The sequence below is a fragment of the Halichoerus grypus genome, chromosome 4 (genome assembly GCF_964656455.1).
Source record: "Halichoerus grypus chromosome 4, mHalGry1.hap1.1, whole genome shotgun sequence".
NCBI classification, from domain to species: Eukaryota; Metazoa; Chordata; class Mammalia; order Carnivora; family Phocidae; genus Halichoerus; species Halichoerus grypus.
In genome coordinates, this window is record NC_135715.1 from 53278720 (window position 1) to 53299476 (window position 20757).

Sequence of the window (20757 nt, forward strand, 5' to 3'; positions counted from 1 at the left end):
CAGAATGTTTGGAATGCTGATAAATACCATGCGAATATGGACAAGATGCTAATTGATTTGGGCTGATCTTAGGATAAGGCCCCAAGAAATGGGAATTGAGCTGGGCTTAAACACAGGTGGAATTTGCATGGCAGGCAAACGTAGCTCATCAGCATACACTGAACAGTCTGGAAATTGTCCAGGCAAAGAAAGGCACTCTGTAATCTCATGGGGAAGCGGACATAACAATAAAAATGATGGTGATGCTGAGCATCATAAGCCACAAATCTCCCCTACAAGGGCAATTTCAGGGCTGGGAAGGCTGAGGTTTATAGGATTTTCTTGAAAAAAAAAAAAAAAATCAAATGAACAGAAATCTGAAAAAAACGATGAAATGTTCCAAGGCTGGTGAGTCTCTTCAGGGGAACCTACAGAGTTTTTGGAGAACGGCTGCCATATACCTGACCAGGCGCTGCTTGCAAGTCTCTGGGGGATGGGGCATGTTCATAAGCAGGCCGCTGCCTAGGCGGGGGACGGCAGAGACCTCCGTGCTCCTGCCACAACTACTCCCTCATTTCTTCAGCAGAAGTCCCCCAGGCTTTCTATAATGAATCTAACCCATGGTGGCCGCTTCCTGTGAGCACCAGCTTGCCTCCCCAGTTCAGCTTGTGCTCTGCCCGAGTTAGGAGCACATGGAGGGAATTCACACTGAGGTTTGGTTTGCTGAAATTCTGAAATTCTGTGGTACCCTAAGTTAGATTTAAAGCCAGGGTGTGAGTTCTGCAACCTGCCTGGAGGTGTGAATACGAAGCTTAGTTACCAGTGGCTACCAAGAGGAGCTCTGGCGCCTGGGAGAGCTGCTGGGCTGGGTGTCCCTCTGGGCACGTGCGGGGGCTGGGACAGGGAGGGGAGCCGCACTTGGCCGCAGCGGACTCGCAGCGCGGTGGACTGCCACCTATTAGGCCCTAGGAGAGGGAGGGAATGGAGAGGGTCTCCATCAAGGCTGGGAAGAGTTTTGAGGTTGAAGGATTAGAACACATGTCACTGATTGTGGGTAGGTTGAACACAATTCTTTCCAAGCCCAACCTTTGTAGTTACCCCCAGGAAGCCCACCGATACTTTATTTTCAGATTAACATCTGAGCTTTTCGCTTCCAATTCAAGAACCTATTTTTGGATAAGGTTTTCATGAGTGCGTGTAGTCGTGCACGCAGAGCTGGCTAGCAGAGCCGGCACGGGGTGTGGGCCGGTGAAGGGCACCGCTCTGCTGCCTGCCGGCCCGATTCAGAGGGGGTGGCCGGCAGCAGCAGGGGGGATGGAACAGGGAAACGTCCTGTCGCAGCCTTTCCTGCCCCTCTCCCCTTTTTGCTTCTTCCCATCTCTCCACCTGCTTTTCTTCTTTGTCATCTTCCTACACATTTCCTCAGAGATGCCACAGTCCAGTGAGTTATGTGGCAGTATGATGGACGAGGTCTGGAGACAAGCAGTGTGTGTGGAAACGGGGAAAGCCCGCCCGGCGCCGTGTCACAGCATCCCGGGGAGAGCCCAGTGTCGCAGATGGGGCGCTGACCACCGCTGGCCCCCGGGCTGGCTGCTGGGATTCTCACCTCTCCCCTTCCTGCTCTCCTGCGCCGTTTGCACGAACTAGGAGTGAGGAAGTCCCATAGAACATTTAATAGTCTAACAGTATTGGGAGCCCAGTGGCTCCACAGGAACATGGGACTCAGAATGGACCTTTCCGGACTCGTGAATCCCTGTTCCTCGCTCTTGTCAGACCACTAATCTTGGTGCTGTGTCAGCAGGAACCGAAGTTGGTTGAGTAAAGGAGCCTCCCAAGACTCCCCCTTATGGTCTTTGTGAGGCACTAGAACAAACCTTGGTTTCTGTTCACCTTTTCGACTCCTGGCTTTTACCCACAAATGTTCCCAAACTTTCTCCCTATTCATTTTTGATCAGCAGATCGGGGAGCACTAAGTTGTAGAGCTGTGATTAGGCCCTCTGGGTTTGACTTTAAAATGATGTTGCTTGCACTCAAGTCATGTCTGTGTGCTTATGCATGCATCTCTTGTTGGTGGTTTGGGGCTTACATGTATCTTCTTGGCCATATTAGAAATAAAAACTTAATTTTCTATTTGGGATTATAACTCATTTTGTTTTTAATTGATCACTCTTCTCAGTCTCATGCATTTTTCTCCAGAGGGTAGACAAGCCTCACCGGGGTAAGGGTGGCCTGGTTCTGTGAGCCTCTTGTCTGGGGTCCCCCCGAGAGGACAGGCTCTGTGATCCTGAGACCACCAAGAAGTCTGACCTGCAGTTCACAGCACAAAACCCAAGTAACATGTCTTGCTATTATTCTTCTAAATTATTCATGAAGTATATAGAGCTTGCCTTTCTCTTCAGAATGCAAATATTCTTGGGAGTTGTTTTTCCTCTCCTGTTGAGGACCTCAGTAGCCTCTCTATGTGGTAACATCCAGATGTTAGTACTGGCTGTGTATTTCACCACTTACCATGTCCGTGTTGAGCTGTAACAGTTTTAAAGAATCTATGCATCTCCCGCCATCCCTAAATCCCAATCAAATGGGAATCTTCCACATTTAAAAAGTGCTAAAACAGTAGGGTGAATTAACTAATACGTTGTTAATGTTCACTGCATGCTGTCCGTGACAGCAAGAACAAATATTTTTAAGTCCCATGGCAGGAACTGATTAAAACTAGAGCATATCTGTGGCATGAAGTATTAGGTGGTCATTAAAAGTCATGTCAGAAAAATACTTAATAACATGGGGAAAGGCTAATGATTTATAAAAGGGGAAAAGCATAGGCTGGAAAACTGCCCATGTGATATGCTTCAAGTGAGGTAGAAGTGTGTATGTGTGCACACAAAGATGAAGGAATTACAAACAAGTGGAAACATGAATTTCTCAGTGGTGAGACTGTAGGTCGTTTTCTTTTTCTTTATATTTTTCTGCATTTTCCAAATTTTCCATAAAAATAAATGGTGCTTTTAAGATAAGAAGCATTCATAGGTATGGATATTGGATCTATTTGTTACCATTCTTCCATTTTAAACAATTGCTTTTGCTTCTACATCACGTAGGATCATTCAGCCTTTTAGGGAAAGTACATTCGGTCTCCAAATTCGAAAACTTTTGTTTCAGATCTTGGCTTTAGCTATCTAGGTAGCCATGTCTGTGTCAGGCCATTTTACATCGAGCGGAAATTTAGGTCTCTTTTGCCTATTCTTCTCTAACCTGGCCTAGTTGGAAAGAAGGCATTTCCACTTCTCTAAACCCAACCTGTCAGCTTTATTAGACATGTGCTTATCCCGTTACCTGCTCCAAATCCATTAAGCAGCTACTACCGAGTTGACTCCTATCCTGACAAAAAGGACAGACCCATAGCCCCCAGCTCCAGCTGGGGAAATACACTGTCGGTTGGGAGTGAGGAGCTTGCTAAGACAACTTCTCAAGTGTTTACTGGAAACAAAAGCACGGACCATGAAGCCAGCCTCAGCCTATTTTTGATGGCAGGTCCCTCTTGTCCTTCCCTGGGGCTCTGTGTGAGCCAGAAAGTGGTACAGGGCCTCTTCCAGGCATCGGTCCCTTTCAAGAGTGCAGGGTTGGGATGTGTTTGGGGTTGTTTTTAGACAGAATTATGGATTTCATGGTAATAGCAGGACATGTCGTTAATTCACAGCAGAAAACGTGGTAAGGCTGCTGGGGGGGTGGTGGGTAGGAGTGGTAGAGGATGGGGAGGGGGGCCAGCAGGAGAAAAGCAATGATGCTACAGGAGCTGTAATGTGAGGAGAAGACCACGTTCTGGATGTCAGCGTTTAGTATATGAGGAGAGTCATATATTACAGCGTAAAGGAAATTTTCACCCACGACAAGTCCACCTTCTTGATTTTTAAACATCTACCGAGCAAGGGTGACCTCAGGCACCTACATATGTGGGTCCATCTCTCCCTGAAGAAAGACAAAGTGGCCACTGGTTTTCTAGTTGAGCTTCTCAAGGGTCCTAAAGCTCCTTATATATCTATGTATCACATCCCATTCCTGTCAGAATCTCTTCTCCATGGAGCCAATCCTTCTGATAAAGGGCTCATCTCCAGAATTACTGGAAACGTGCAAATAAGTTACTTTACCAAGTCCATGATGCCCACAGTGATACTAACTTGATGGTGGAGAGGGAGCCCTGATAGAATGACACAGAGGACAAGCAAGTTTTGGTAAGGGTGGGGCGCGTGATAGGAGGTCACCTTCACCTGGGCTAGAACCACATCGACATGACTCACCTATGGATCTCCAGAACCTGGCGCAGCACCTGGCCTGTAGAAGACCGGGGTAATAACAATACCTAACATGTACCAATGGTGTCCACACCACTAAGCCATGCTCACAATAACCCTGTGAGGCAGGTGTGATTATTACCTTCATTTTAGAAATGAAAAAAATGTTGGTGCAAGGTGGTAGTTATCACTCAAGGTCTCTTGGACAGTAAGGGGCAGAGCCAGGATTGAGGCCAGGCCGCTTGGTGCCCAGACCTGATCCAAACCCCTACACTCTGCCGCCTCCCCACTCAATGACTACTTGATAAACAGAGTGAAAAGAGGATGGCAGGATAAAGTGGCAACTCCGTAAGGCTGAGGGTGGCGGGACATGGTGAGAAGAGAGATTCCCAGGGCTGGAGGCACTGTGATGTCTGCAGTCTCACTCCCCAGTCCCGCTAGGCTCATGCTCGCCAGGTCAGAGGCTCATGTTGCCCTCATAGAGCCTGTGGGATGAGGTCTGGGAAGAGCGAGTCCTTTCCTTGTCTGCTCCCCTCCAGTTCCAGGTCGGGAAGGCCCCCAAGAGCAGGTGGCAAGTTGTTATGGGAGGAAAGGATGGAGCCCAGTTATCTTTGCCGTTTGAGAATATGGGCCCATTTTCCCATGGGGCTTTTCTTTTTTTTTTCCTGCCTTGTTTACCACATCAGTGTATATTTTTACCTCTCCTGCTCGCCAGCCTCAAGGATGAAAGCCACGTTCTGAAACTGGGCAAAGGACCCAGCTCTTGCAGAAGTTCCGCCATAGACACCATTAAAATACATGGCTAAGAGTGGCTTTCCACCGCGGTGTGCTAAACTTGAAGAACGTTCTTCACACAGTATCTCTTCTCTACACTCCTAACATCTTTACTCCGACAGATTTAAAGACAACTCTGAGGATTTACTTTCTTACAGAGGCAGCGTGAAAAACTGAAAAGTCTTTTCTCTTTTGTGTTTTTGTTTTATTGTTGGGTGGGAAGGGTGTTGTACTTGACAGTGGGAACCTTCAGTATCATGAATTAAGTCTCTTTACGGGCTGCAAATGATTCCTCTGAGCCCAGTGTGTGAGCGTGAACTGGGCAACCAGAAGATGTGGTGTCGTGGCTTTAGTACCGCAGACACAGCGTGGGAGCAGTGGAGATTCGTGGGAAACTTTTAGACCAAACCGTTTATATACTGCAGGCTTCAGCTGCCACTTTGCTTGATTCTTCCAACTTCCTACATTTCTCGCATCCTCTCCCTTCCCCTCCACGTTCTCACCAAACATTCACATGTAAGGATCATAGGTGGGGGGATAGCTCTGGGAGGAAGGTCATCAAAAAGAGATGCAAGATGAGCACAGATGATCTTTTTTTTTTTTTTTTTTTTTAGATTTGGGTATCTGTTATGCATAATTACCAGGGGCCAGGCTAGTTGTTTAGCAGTTCTGGGGATTAGGAGATAGCTCAGAGACAGAGATAAAAAGAAAATTCATAGTTTGCTTTTTAGGAAAGGAAATTGGGTCTGGCATAACTGAAATCTCTAAATGAACTGTGATCAAAGCTAGTGTTAAACTCAGCTACACTTAGAAGGCTGGACTGCCCAGCTGTCATTCATGTATCCAGTTCCAAACAGAAGGAAAAACCTATTTAAAATCAGAAAGTGCAGTTACTCTTGGAGAGCAAGGCCTTTGCAGGTGATCTCAGTTTCTGGCTCTGATGGTTTTAAATCAGACCTCAGAAAACTTTTCTCATGTGCATGAGCTTGCAGATCTTGTGATAGGGGATAAGGGTAGATTTTGTAAGGCGCTTTGGTTTGGGGACCTCAGGTGGTGTTGGTCAGAGACTGGTTGCTCAATAAAATGTAAAAAGAGGAGAAAAATAATAGTAGCACACCAAATCTAGGTGTGGTTAACATCCCATCAGCCTGACAACTCTTGGGACTAAGGCAACAGAGTTAGTAAATTGCAAGACTAGACATATTTTTTATGGGTCCTTTCAGGACTACTAACGGATACCATAAGTGTGCATCTGCCACACCACATTCTAAATGCTAAACAATTCTGTAAATCTGACGCTCCCTGCCAGACTTGATGACACAGCTATTAATATACCGTATCCCCCAGAAACAAATATGAAAGATGCAGAACAAGATTTACGGGCATGTTAATTACAGCATTATTTATAACAGTAAAAAATGGGAAGTTAAATGCCTAACACATAGGTCTGTGGTTCAATTATTGCATATCTACATTACGCAGTCATTAAGAATCACGTCTTTGAGGAACATTTGGTGACAAGAAAAATACGATATAATGAGAAATCAAAAAGGTACAAAACTGAAAACAATATGATAATATTTATTTATGGGTTTTTCCCTCTGGTCATATATATGCACATGACTGGAAAGGAGGAAAATAAAACATTAACGGTGGTTATCTCTGAGTAATGAGATACTAAGTGTTTTTTTAACCTCTGTATTTTTTTTCTGTAATTTTCCAGTTCCTTACGAACTACTTCTTCTACAATAAAATGTATTGTTTTTAAAAAGCACTTGTCAACTCTCACAAGAATATCCAGCTAAGCCAGCACTGGTCCTATATAATTGTTATTAATAAATAATCTATAAAATTTCTGCCCATGTGAATAATTATAGTGAAAAAAAAATCTGTATGTCTTTGTCAGTAACCTCTAGGCCAGAGGCTTTAAACCTCATAATCTGCATTAAAATTCATCCTGTCAAAATCCCGCCTTCCACATTAAATACTATTTATGTTGTTAAGTAAAGAGAGGGAACTGGTATGTTGAGTATGTAGTCTGAGCCAAGTGTTTATGCACATGGTTTCCCTGAGCACAATTATGGATGGGGAAGGTAAAGTTCAAAAAGGTTGAATAACTTGCCCTGGTCACATGGCTATTTGGGGGTCAAAATGGACACAAAACCTCTCAGTCTGGTTTGAAAGCCTTGATTTCTTCTACCACTGCAGAGCTGATAGAAACTTTAGATGAGACACAGACTTCATTGCAGACATTTAAAAATACCTCCACAAGATACTGCACAAGTGCTTCTCATATGTGGCCAAAAAAACTAATTTTTGTTTCTTTTCATTCACATCACCCCAGTGAAGGTAGTAGGGAAACTGCCCAAAGGAGACAACACTACAGACAAAACAGAGAAAGACAAGTGAAGAGCCCACCTACTGGGAAACCTCTGAACGAACAGGCAGTGATTATGATGACTACCCTCACCTTCGGGCCGGTGAGGCAGTGGCCACCAGCGGTGACCAGCAAGTGTGGCTGGGCTCGATCTTCCACAAATATCTCACTCACCTCTGGTTACAGTGCTGCTCCTCCCTCCTACTTGGCCTGAACCCCATCTCCCAACGGTCATTTCTTCTGCTGATTACAAAGCCCACATCCTGCATTCCAGAGAGGAGTTTTTCAAAGCTAAAAACTTTCCTTTAGGAAGGACAAAAGACCTCAAAGATGATCTTCCACTTTTTTCATTTAATAATGAATGGCTTTTGATATTTCTCAAAATGAGAGCCTAGCGACTAGATATTGTGGTAGGCTTATCTTCACAAGTATCGTCAATTTAACCAACAGATGAGCTCATAATCATAACTACATCCTGCTCAGAACCTCAGTTAACAAAGTAATTCCATGTCCATTCTCTCATTTGCTTCTCACCATCAGTCTTATGGAAAGAAAGGCAGGTAACTCCATCCCCATTTCCAGACCAGGAAACTGAGGCATACTGCCATTTTGGCTGGCTTGCTGGATTTGACAGAAGGCACAGAAGGACTGATTGAGGGGAGAGAATGTGAAGGTTCTGGTTGAGAATGTGGCAGCAGTGTGTCACTGGAGGACAGGACCCTGGAAAAAAGCTCTAGGGTAAGGATGGGGCTTATGAAATATTCGAGTGGGAAGAGAAACTACTTAGGTAGAAATATTGCCTGTGGAGAGCTCTGTATGAATGGCTTCCTCCTCTCCTTTTCTACTTTCTCAGTCCTCTCCATTCTTCAGAGCCAACCCAAATCTCACAGCTCTGGGAAGCCATTCTTTTTTTTTTAAGATTTTATTTATTTATTTGATGCACACACAGAGAGAAAGAAAGAGAGAGAGCGCACAAACAGGGGGGAGGGGAAGAAGGAGATAGAGAAGCAGACTCCCAGCTGAGCAGGGAGCCCGATGTCAGGCTCAATCTCAGGACCTTGGGATCATGACCTGAGCTGAAGGCAGACGTTTAACTGACTGAGCCACCCAGGCGCCCCCCGGAAAGTCATTCTTAATTATCCACCAGGAAGAAATCATAGTAATACCACCTTAAGGTTTTCACGTGCCTTAGCTCATTACAACATCATGACACATTTCTGAGGGTGGCTTTGCTATCTGTTTTACAAACAGGAAAATGAAGCTCAGAAGGGCTCACCTGTCCCCTGCTGACACGGTTAATAAGCCTCAAAGTCCAGATTTCAAACTACATCACGTCACAGCTGCCTCACCTTCCTGTACACTTACCACATCTTGTATATCGCCCGAGTGTCCCCTCATTCCTCGACTCAGTTATAAGTTCTTTTTTTTTTTTTTAAATTTATTTGACAGAGGGAGACACAATGAGAGAGAGAGCACAAGCAGGGGAAGTGGGAGAGGGAGAAGCAGGCCTCTCTCAGAGCAGGGAGTCCGATGCGGGGCTCAATCCCAGGACCCTGGGATCATGACCTGAGCCGAAGGCAGACGCTTAACGACTGAGCCACCCAGGCACCCCTCAGTTATAAGTTCTTTGAAGGCAGACAGCAAGTCTTATGTTTCTTTGTAACCACCCCCACTGCCAGCATTTAGCAGAGGTCCATATACACAGTAGGTTCTCAATAAACGTCAGACGTTAAATATCTGTTTGGTAGGAACAGTAGTTATTAAGAGGGATTTTTTGGTACTTTGTATGTCAGGCTTTCTGCGGTATATAATTAAAACAAGAGTGAACATGAAGTGTATAATTTCTCCTAGCTCTAGCTTAATCAGGCATTCATTACCATGTCTGATTCTGTGTTATATGAAAAGAACTGCTTAGTAAGCATTTTCTGTGATGAGGATAACCAAACACATACAGATTATCAGAGAGATTTTCAAAAAGACAAAAGCAAAACCATCAAACACACGGAGAGACAATGATCTGCAATGGCATAATATTTCACCTGGGACTCAGGACCTTCCAAGGCAAAGAGAGTACTTGACTAAGGTTGGGCAACTGGATACCAAGGAACACTGAGGTAGGAAGTCGGGGTGCTAACTGGGATCTTGTGTCAAGAAGATGGATGCACCACGCTACTGTTCCGGGTCAGAAACAAGAGAGGCAATGCTTTCAAGGGCTTTTCTGAGAGAAGGGGTTTGCTCTGAAACCTCTCCAGCATAACAATCATTTCATTACCATCTTCAGTGACAAGCAAACTTAATAAATATACATGCAATATACAACTTATTACCTTGTTTGGTCCCATTCCATTTGTCCTCCCAACCCATCATTAGTGTATAGCTTTGAAAATATAAAGGGCTCAAAGAAATTCACTGAGATGAGAATTTTAACAATATAGATTGGCTCAAGTACCTTGAAATTGACGTTTGGTAATCTCAGCTAATAATAGCAGTGCCTGTCTACCATATTTTATTGCCAAACCATTCACAGTAATCTTAATAAACCACTGAGAGGCAGGGCTTCTGACTTCCTTGGTGTTATAAATAAAGTGCCACATACCTGTGGGCATTCAACCAACATCAAGAAACAAGAGCAAATACCAGGTTAGCGGTACCTACATTTGTGTCCTCATGGCTGTGGCCATTGGTCTCGACCATTTCCTTGGTACCTTTTAACTGCAAAAGAAAAAACAAAAACAAATCAAAAATCCCAAATGAATAAGCAAGCATATCTGTTAAGTATGTATCATCCTGTTAACTCTGATTTATCTTGAGGTCACACTTTGTAAAACCTTTCGAGGAAAAAAAAAAACAGATGGAGCACATAATTCTAATGAGTCTTATTGAAACCAGTTTGAGACCAATATTTTATAAAACTTGATGGCTGGCAAAAAATAAATGGGTCTTGGTCATTATTTTTTAAATAATAAGATTAGAAAGCAGTTCCATAGGCATAAAATGTGTAAAATTGGTTCTTAAGAATAATAAATGATTTCATTTCCTAGTTGTATTGCTATTAATTTCAACCCTGCAGTGTTTGCAAGTTGCCACCAGCTAAATGATGTTATACAAACGATTACTCGTGAATGATGTATTTTCGGTTGTTCTAACATGCCGCAGTGCTACTCGACATGTCTTCCTTGAGAACATATTTGAATGACTGGCATTGTTTCTGGAGGCCTAAAAAAAAAAAAGATGATTTTCTTCTTTTTGTAAAGGAAGAATTGGGAAGACATTTCCTTGGTCACTGAGGCATCAGAAGAAAAGCTATTTCTCATGAGATTTTTAACAGTGAACATTTGAAAACACTACTCTCTTTACTCTCTCTCAGAAGGCTTAGGAGAGATCACTTATCAGGAGATTTCTGGAAACCTTTAATTGGCATTTTATCCTCGCCCGGCTCAAAGCAGACATTTGGAAGCAGAGAGCAAGGGCAAAGGGTGAGCAGACCTTGCAGCGGCTCACCAGTATTTCTTCCCGGCTTATTAGTGCTCAGGAAGCAGCATCTTTGTCATCATCTTTTTTTATGCCGAAAATAAAGTATTCAGGGCAGGAAATAAATGCTTAAAGTTGGAAAGAAAAGAAGAAAATAAATGCAGCTATACTGACAATGTGTCTGATCCAGAACATTGGTTCTTTCTGGTTATTTGTACATACTAAAATGAAAGCTGCTTTTTTTTTTTTTAAGACAATGTCCAGTTCTCAGCAAGAAAGCCACATGCTCTCCATGCCAAGAAAGGGGCTTTGCCAAAGGGGGGGTAACACGAAGAAACTGAGGCTGGGGCAGCTGACTATGGACCAGAGGCTCTTTGGCTCATTTCCATATGGCTCCCACTTGAGAAACAAGAATTCTGCCCACTGGTTTTCAGGGCTCCCTCACTGATGTTTCTGCACACAACTACAATGTGTTGCACACATGAAAAGTGCACGAGCCCCACAGTGATAGCAAGACCAGCCATTATCAGAGGGCACAGAAGGACCTAAAACCCTCTCTGTGTTCCTAGCGGAAGGTTTCCGTCTTGCAGGTGTTCCTCACATTTCTCCTCACCAACCCTCTCTGCTCTGCTTCCTTGACACAGCGGGGAAGGCTTTGCTATCTTGCCACGGAAGTAAAGGATCATGTCGTGAAAGCCGGTTCCACCTATACAAGTTTAGCGACACAGACAAGCTCACTGCTCTGCTCCCTAGTAAATAGATTCCATCCTGCTACCTCATGTCATCCTGTCTGAACACTCCCGTGGGCTCTCCTCGTACTCCCTGCCCACCGGTCCTGTTCCCTCCCCTGCTCTCTTCTGCCAGAGCCACCACAAGCCACCGCTCCCTCCTGCACCTGCAGGCTGGCCGCTGCTTTGCCCTCACTGGCCTCTGCCTGTCCTCTCCTCTAGCCGCTCCTCTCCTCCAGATGGAGCGGAGGAGTGTCCTGGCTGATGATACCTGGGCTTGTGAAGAAGCTCCAGATGTCGGAGGCTGACACCTTTGGAAAAGAGGTGAAGGGCAGGAGCCAGTGGGGCCTGAAGTGACCGAGAGAAGCCGCATCCTAGCAAACAAGGAAGGCTGGGAACCTTCTGGAGAGTCTAGGGAATAAGAGTCTCCCCTGATGGGGATGGGGCAGGGCCTAATGATGGTAAGTGTCTGCCCTCATGACCTATTCTTTCTTTTAGGATTCTCATCAAATGGCATCACTCTGAATAGCAAAGTACCGGGTCTTCAGAAAAAGGTGTATCTTTTCCTCTGCATGTGTGTGCGTGTTTGCGTGCGTGTGTGTGTGTGAATGATAGCAAGGCTCTAGGCGCATGCAGTCATACTTTCCAAGAGTGCTGCTACTTGTTTAGGCCCTGTCTATGCAGGCACCGAAAAAGTGTTTACACATGTAGTTACCCTACATAAGTCCAAAGAAAGCCTCACGGGGCAATGCTCACAGAGGTATAGAGGTTCGTTTTCAAGTGTGTGTCTGTGTGCGGGTGGCTGCCTGCAAGGGGATGGAAGGAATGTGTCCGCTGTGTGCTCCCAACTGCAAGGATGACAGGGGCACCCGGCTAGGGGCTCCCGGGAAGACAGCCTGGGGGCGGCAATAGCACCCAAATGCATTTGCTTGCAGTGTGTCACTGGCCTTCTCAGACGGATGGACGTATTTTTGACGTCTTTGCTTGCAAAGAGCTATCCCATTTATTTTTTTTTTAATTTTTTATTATTATGTTAGTCACCATACATTACATAATTAGTTCTTGATGTAGTGTTCCACGATCCATTGTTTGCGTATAACACCCAGTGCTCCATGCAGAACGTGCCCTCTTTAATACCCATCACCAGGCTGACCCATCCCCCACCCCCTCCCCTCTAGAACCCTCAGTTTGTTTCTCAGAGTCCATTGTCTCTGAAAGGGGGAAAATCGGAGGGGGAGAGCTATCCCATTTAAATGAGCACAGCAGATCTAAAAACGATTCCTTCCCAGTCGTATTTTCTAGCTCTTTAATGATTTTAGTTGTTCTGGATCTTCTTCATGTTCCCCATTTTTTTTTAAGTAATGGAGATGGAGTGCGCTGTTGCACTACAGCCTGTCTGTGCACTTCCTGCTCTCTAAAAATGCAGGCCCTAACAAGAAGACTCTGGTGCTTTCTGCAAACCTCAGCATCTCTTTTTGTGACGGGGGCTTAGACCTCAAATCAAAATACAGGTATAGCTCAGAGGTATTGCAGGTTGGGTTCCAGACTGCAATAAGGCGAGTCAACTGAACTTCTGGGTTTTCCAGTGAATATAAAAGCTAAGTTTTTACTATCCTGTAGTGTGCAATAGCATCATGTTTAAAAAGACAATGTACAGAAAAGATCGGAGTCATCTGGAGAAAGGAGAAATCCACCCCTCCCCATCCCAGCAAATCGAGGAGAGGGGGGAATGGCGGGGGGTGGGGGGGAAGGAGGGAGAGCACAGAACAGCAAAGCTCAGAGCTCTGGCTGATCAGGAGCAAATTTGGACCAAATCAGCGCTACTCTTCTGGAAGTCTTTCAGTCATGCAGAGGAGGAAAGCCCAGTGAGTTGGGGGCTCCTAGCTAGCCGGCCACTGTGAATTCAGTCAGTAGTTTTCGTCCAATCGAACGTCACCCAAAATCACACAGATTCAGCCTCAGTCTACATTACTCAATCTGTCCTAATCAAATAATCACCAGTTTCATAAAGCATTTTCCTCCAAAGCTTATGAAGTATCTCCACTTTTCACTCACAAGTCACTTACTACTTCCAGGGGAAAGGAACGAAAACTGTATTTTCCTGCTCCCCAGCCACAAAAATCTAAAAACCACTTGTAAGGTGACTGAGTCACAGCTGGCTATATTCTCCCGGTGACATATTTTCAGAAATATCACTTTTGAAGTTTTTTATATGGTACAAATAACCTTCGCATAAGCCACTGTGGGTGAAAAAAAATGTAAAACAAGCTAAATTTGATTACCCCAAAACGTTGGGGTTACTCTTTGTGATTTTTTTTTCCCTCCTCCCAATTACCATTCATTCCATCGTTGGCAGCATGGGAAGGCCAGAAATAGGAAAGCATTTCAAGAGCTCTCCCGTGTAGACACCGGGCTCAGATTTCCCTCAGATTTCCCCGTGCTGCGGAGCAATCCACCTTACGCTGTTGTAAGACAATACCTCCAAATCCACTTAGCGTCCGGCCACACTTCAGTACCAAAGAAAGCCGGGATGAAGTGTCAGATTTACAAACTTCAGAGAAAAGGTCTGTTGCTCACTGTGGTTATTAGATAAGTGCCTGATGCACGGGGATGATTTTTCTTTTTTTTTTTTAACGTCCCTATGAATCAGTCATTCCTATTCATTTGTCTGCCTGAGTGCTGCAGGTGATGCTAAACGCATGTTCCTCGCTGTTACACTTAAGGGGAAACTAGCTGCTTGCTTTGACATACATCCGCATCTCTGATACTTTAAAACTTTATCAAAATTCATTTGTCTTTTGGAGTAAACTTTCACACGTCGCTGGCGGGCTTGGGTGGTCCCCATCGGGGCAGGAGGGAGAAAGCTTACGAATATCACGTAGTAATGCTGCCAGAAAGGTGTGACGGGGCCCGGGTGGCCCAGACAGCAGACGGACTGCAGAAACAGCTGGGCGCCTGTCGGGCAGCAGAGGTGCATGGGCCCGGGATGGAAATGGTGCCCGAACTGGAGCTGCTGCCCCAGCTTACCTGTTCCTGGAGGACTTTAAGTAATGCCTGCGTATGTGACTGTTCTTCCTTTGCTTGTTCCAGTTCTGACTTTTTGTTGTTTAACTCCTCCTGGATGGTCAGCAATTGCTGTCAACGTAAGAACATTTGAGATAAGTAGGATGGAAGGCCAGGTGACTGTAACATTCCAATGCATGAGAAGATTTTTGCATGTCTTAATAGCTTAATCCACACTTCAGTTAACTTTTGTGCCCCCACCCCCATCACTTAGTGTAACAATATTGCAGGGTTTTTTTTTTTAATATTTTATTTATTTGCTTGAGAGAGAGGGGGAGAGAGAACAGAGGGAGAGGGAGAAGCAGGCTCTCCACTGAGCAAGGAGCCCGATGCAGGACTCGATCCCAGGACTCCGGGATCATGACCTGGGCTGAAGGCAGACGCTTAACTGACTGAGCCAGCCAGGCGCCCCGTATCACAGGTTCTGACATGTTATAAGGGTGTTGGGACCCTGCTGCACAATAAAACAAGTTTGTGCTAAGGATCTGTGAAGCCACCCTCAAAATCCTTGGAATAAGAGCATATTTGTAAAAATATGTGGAATAGTGTTGATAGACAACAGGTTTTGATAGATGAAGAAATTAAATAATACAAAAAACTGGATGTGATCCGTCAGCTTGCCCAAAGTCACTTCATTTGACGTCAGACAGGAGGGCTGGCCTTCCGGCAGTAGCCCCGTAGAGCTACTTCACCAAGTGGCTGGGACTGCAAAAGATCCTTTTCCTTTCTCTGTTATGACGGTGATGTTTTATTAGATCAGCAGGACTGAAGTCCAAACTGCAATCAATATATCAGCCGAGAAAACTGCTGATATAAGCTGTCAAAACTCTAAGCTATGGCCTACACTGCTATTTTTAAGCAGGGCCACTGAAGGGATTTTTGTAAGCCTTGCCTTGAGCTTCCCTGGCCCTATCAACTCTAACTCACGTTGGGGCTTATCCCTCGTCTGCTGGAAGCACTGTGCTGCCTGGACGAGTCCTCTGCACCGGGGTTATATGCTCATATACACAGAGGCTGGGCCACGCATTCGAGAGGCTTCGCAATGGGCCGCAGAAACGGCTATGTCGACTCAGAAGATTCTTAACAACAAAGGGCTAGTTTGAACAGACCGAGGAGCATCCCTTCCGCTGCCGTACGTAGCTACTGCTGCGCAAATGACAGAAAGTGTTTGCGCATTCCTGCCACGGAGGTAGCGGTCTGCAGCGTCAAGCCTGCTTCTCTGGGGCCCGCCGCACAGCGGCCTGGCCGTTCTTCATACCAAGGCCCGAGTAAACCCTGGTGCTGGATTGCTGATGCTTAAACCCACCAACTGGAAGGATTAAGTTAAGTCTTTAAAATCTCATTTTGGGGGATGCTGGGGAGTAGGCAGCACTCAGAAAAACACACTGTGCTTTCCCTTGGGCTCGCTTCTTCTGTTCCCTCCTTCAGCACTGGATATACATTTAGGAACCTACTTTGGTCCCCTCCCCCGCACCCAGCATAAACAGTGATTTCCTCGCCATTTCCTAAAAACTCTATGCCTCCGGTTTCACCACCTGCGCACGTGAGACTCCCACGTGAGGTGATACACACACCCCGCACCAGCTCCCTTAGCACCGTATGTGATTTAATTGTGCATCAATTGATTAAAGTACAGAAACCAGGGAGCCCATGTTGTCCTTTGGCACCGTGACAAGTACCTAAAATGACTGCTTCCAAAGTGTGGGGAGGGACTCTGCTCCTTTGCTCTCATTCATGACTGGCCCCCGGAACCACTCCCCGGGGGGGGGGGGGGGGGCTGGTGCTTGGACTTCGATGACGCTCAGGGAATTTTTACATATCAGACAAGTTTCAAATCCAGTCCTTAAGCCTCCTTTAAACAGGAGCCAAACGAAGGGCAGGAAATCGTCTTCAAAGGTAGGTCACTTATGTCTGTTCACTGCAGCACTCGGGGCCGCAGGATTCAGCTACAGCTAGCGTCCAGCAGAAGGGGGTCGGCTCGGTCAGTGTCGGCATCTGTACAGCGGGACCCCATGCAGCCATGCAGCGGGGAAAACCACAAACATCTCTGCACGTGGAGGAAGCACACGGTACACTGTGCCCCCCACGGAAACGGCACCCCATGCAGCCATGCAGCGGGGAAAACCACAAACATCTCTGCACGTGGAGGAAGCACACGGTACACTGTGCCCCCCACGGAAACGGGACTCCATGCAGCCATGCAGCCGGGGAAAACCACAAACATCTCTGCACGTGGAGGAAGCACACGGTACACTGTGCCCCCCACGGAAACAGCAGCTTACAAAAAGGTCTGAATTTGCTGAATTTTGCAACACGTTCATAGACAAGGATCTGGATACTTTGTATGGGTGAGTGGGTTTAAGGATCTTTAGGTCAGTTTTGCTGGTAATTTTCTGGTATGTCTGTTAGGAGCATATGCTGCTTGAGTAATGTTATTGCCGGCACTGAATAAATAAGAGGGGAAGTGAGAATTCTATTGGAATCTGCTATTTCATCCACACATTTACAACACCGCTTTATTCTACTGAAACACACACACACACACACACACACACTCCTTCCCTGGAACTCATTTCTCACTGAGGTTTCTGTCCTATTCCATTCTTCCTGGGAATCACACTTTTTATTATTTTTAATTGTACTTATTTTACTTTTTATTTTTTAAAAATTTTTCTTATTTAAGTATAGTTGACACAGGATGGTATATTAGTTTCAGGTGCACAACATAGTGATGTGACAATTATATGCCTTGCTCCGTGCTCAGCACAGTAAGTGCGGTCACCATCTGTCATGATACGGTGTTGTTATGATATTCCTGACTATATTCCCTATGCTGTGCTTTTCATCTCTGTGGAATCACACTTTTTAAAATAAAATGTTTTCTCTGTCATCCCCACTTCCTTCTCCTACGTAGGCAACTACTTCCAATGGTTTCTATCTTTTTTGAGTGTGTTTTTCTAAAATATATATTGTCTTCTGAGAATGCCTTTTTTGTGATTTTGTCATATTTCTTGTTATTTATATTTTTACTAAGCACTATTTTTTAAAGACCCATCCATGTGAATATGTACATATCTAACTTGTTGCTTCCGAGGGCTGCGTAATATCCTACGGAGTACGTCCACCCAATTATACCTGATCCACTCTCCCAGAGAAAGCCACTCAGATGACCTGTAGTTCTCACCCTATCCAAGGTTGCAGTGGAACATGCTAGTGCATGTTACCTTATGGACCCGCAGGGGGGCTTCCCTGGGATCCATATCCAGTGGTGGAACCGCGGCTCCGGAGAGTGTGCCTAAGATGTCAAGTTGCCCAAGCTGCCCACCCACCGGGGTGTACAAGAGTCCCTGTGCCCCACAGCCGCACTAACACTTAGCGTTACCCACCCAGCTTTCTAATATTTGTCAGAGTTCTCATATTTGTATAATAATATAGAGATTCTTCATTAAACCTTCTTTTTGTACTTCTCTAACTCCTTGTGATTTTAAATATCGCATCATATGCTTGCTAGCTGCTGAGGTTTATTTACACTTCTTAAAAGACTATTCAAGGGTAGTGGTTCTTAAATATGAGAATCTTTTTTGAAGATTTTATTTATTTATTTTAGAAAGAGAGAGAAAGCAAGCAGGGGGAGGGACAGAGAATCTTAAGCAGACTCGCCGCTGAGCCCCACACGGGATTCGATCTCACGACTCTGAGATCATGACCTGAGCGGAAACCAAGAGTCAGATGTTTAACCTGCTGAGCCACCCATGCCCCCCAAATATGGGCAACTTTTCAAAACAATACTGATTCCTGGGCCCTCAAGAAGACCAATTAACTCAGAACATCTAGGCAATGATACCTTGAAAAACAGCAACAACCACCTTAATAGATAATTCTAATGTGCAACTGGGATGGAAACCACTGCTTCCATGAATGCTCATTTAAACCTCATTCTACCCCAGCATGACTTCCACCCAGAGTGCCCTACTCACACTGTCCTCACTCACTGATGCTTTTCTCCTGGCCGGCCAGCCTGCCAGGTTCTTTTCTTCCTGCTCCATGCCTTCTCCAGGGGATCTGTTCACACCCATGGCTTCAAGGGCGCATCCCATGTGCTTACGCTTTACAAGTGTGACTTTACAGCCTCTGCCTCATTCCTGCTACCCGCTAGACCCTTAACTTTCAGTGTTTCAAGCTCTGCCTACGATCATACCTCCCTTCCCGTACCTGAGTCTGCTCCCCCGGAATCCAGAGTTAAAAGCTTGAAGTCCACCCCTTTGTAACCTCCCTGCCCATTCCTCTGCCTTTTCTCCCTCCCATCCTCACCATCATAGTTAAGGCAACCCTTTCCTCCCCTCTGGATCTGCTTGTTCCCCCAGTCATTCACCCTACGCTCATGAGAGAACCGACCATCGAAAAATTCAAGTGCTCCCGTACTTAAAAAATATTACTGGTTCAGCATTTTTCACAGAACTAGAACAATGATACTAAAATTTGTATGGAACTACAAAAGGCCCCCAAGAGCCATAGCTATCTTGAGAAAGAGGAACAAAGCTGGAGGTATAACAACCCCAGATTTCAAGACCCACTACAAAGCCATCGTAATCAAAACAGCATGGTACCAAAAATAGACACACAGATCAATGGAACAGAACAGAGAGCCCAGAAATAAACCCATGCATAAATGGTCAATTAGTCTACAACAAAGGAGGCAAGACTATACACTGGGGAAAAGACAGTGTCTTCAGTAAATGGTGTTGGGAAAACTGGACAGCTATATGCAAAAGAATGAAACTGTATCACTTTCTTCGACCATACACAAAAATAAATTCAAAGTGAATTAAAGACCTAAATGTGAGACCTGAAACCATAAAACTCCTAGAAGAAAAGGTAGGCAGGAATTTCTCTGACATCGGCCATAGCAACATTTTCCTAGATTTGTCTCCTCAGTCAAGAGAAATAAAAGCAAAAATAATCTATTGGGACTGTACCAACATAGAAAGCTTCTACATAGTGAAGAAAACCATCAACAAAACAAAAAGGCAACCTACTGGATGGGAGAAGATATTTGCAAGTGATATAGCTGATAAGGTGTTTGTATCCAAAATATATGAAGAACTTACACAATTCAACACCAAAAAATGTGGTGCGCCTGAAACTAATGGAACACTGTGTGTCAACTATACTTTAACAATAATGATTTAAATATACTTCTGGTTCCCCAACCTCTACTAGATAAAATCCAAACCAATGATCTCATCCTTCCCTGGATGTGCCGGGTCCTTTCCTGACTCTGTGCCAAGCTCACTACCCAGAATTCTGCCTGGCAGATTCCTATTCATTCTTCCACTTAAAGAATGCTTTCAGATGAGCACCACCCATATGATGACTTTATACAATAGAAAGCAGCCACATCCAATAGGGAGCCATGACTCCTCGCTAGCGCACACAGTTAGGCAGTGAAGTGGGGGCTCGATTTAATTCCCACTCGCCCATCCGGCCTGGTGCCTTTGTCTATGGCAGCACCTGCACTACCACGTGCGGCATCCTTGGGTTCTTCTGCAATAAAGACCTCCCTCCCTCAATCACCCAAGCAAAGTTAATTGTCCTAACTTCTATGCTCCCAAAGCACTTAATATGCAATACTACCTTTCATGGGTATCTCCCCAACTAGACTATATCCACCAATGGTAGGGTCAATAATTAGGGCATCCCTAACACATAGTAGGTGCTGAATGAATGAATGAGTAAAGAAAGGAATAAATGCTTGCTCTGGTTTCCCCACTTCTATGGGATTAAGCCAAGATCTAGTAGAAAAAACAAAAAAAATACACACACATAGACAAAAACCAAAACAGCTACAATAACAAAAAATACCTGAGGGTCTGTCACTGGGCAATTCATTGTTGTAGACATCAGGACACATGGGGGACACATAGGGAGACACAGGGAGACATATGGAGCTTTCAGAAAAGAATAGCAGTTCCATGGAAGACATTTTCATCCATGACTCGGGCAGTCCCAGATCTCCTCCTTAATCTAATGGGGATTATTTCTTAAAAGGCTAAGGCAATCTACTCATTGAATGTGT

At 45.1% G+C, this 20757-nt stretch overlaps 1 protein-coding gene across 6 annotated transcripts in view; it reads right to left on the bottom strand.

The window, feature by feature from the left end:
• Positions 1-20757, bottom strand: part of ENOX1 (ecto-NOX disulfide-thiol exchanger 1) — a 550763-nt gene that overhangs the window by 58227 nt on the left and 471779 nt on the right. For all 6 annotated transcript variants that reach the window (XM_078070327.1, XM_078070326.1, XM_078070323.1 and 3 more), the window contains 2 exons: positions 14646-14753; positions 10075-10131 (listed from right to left, as the gene is read on the bottom strand). In XM_078070327.1, the coding sequence (XP_077926453.1) occupies positions 10075-10131; positions 14646-14753 (165 nt within the window). The remainder of the gene's footprint in view (positions 1-10074; positions 10132-14645; positions 14754-20757) is intronic.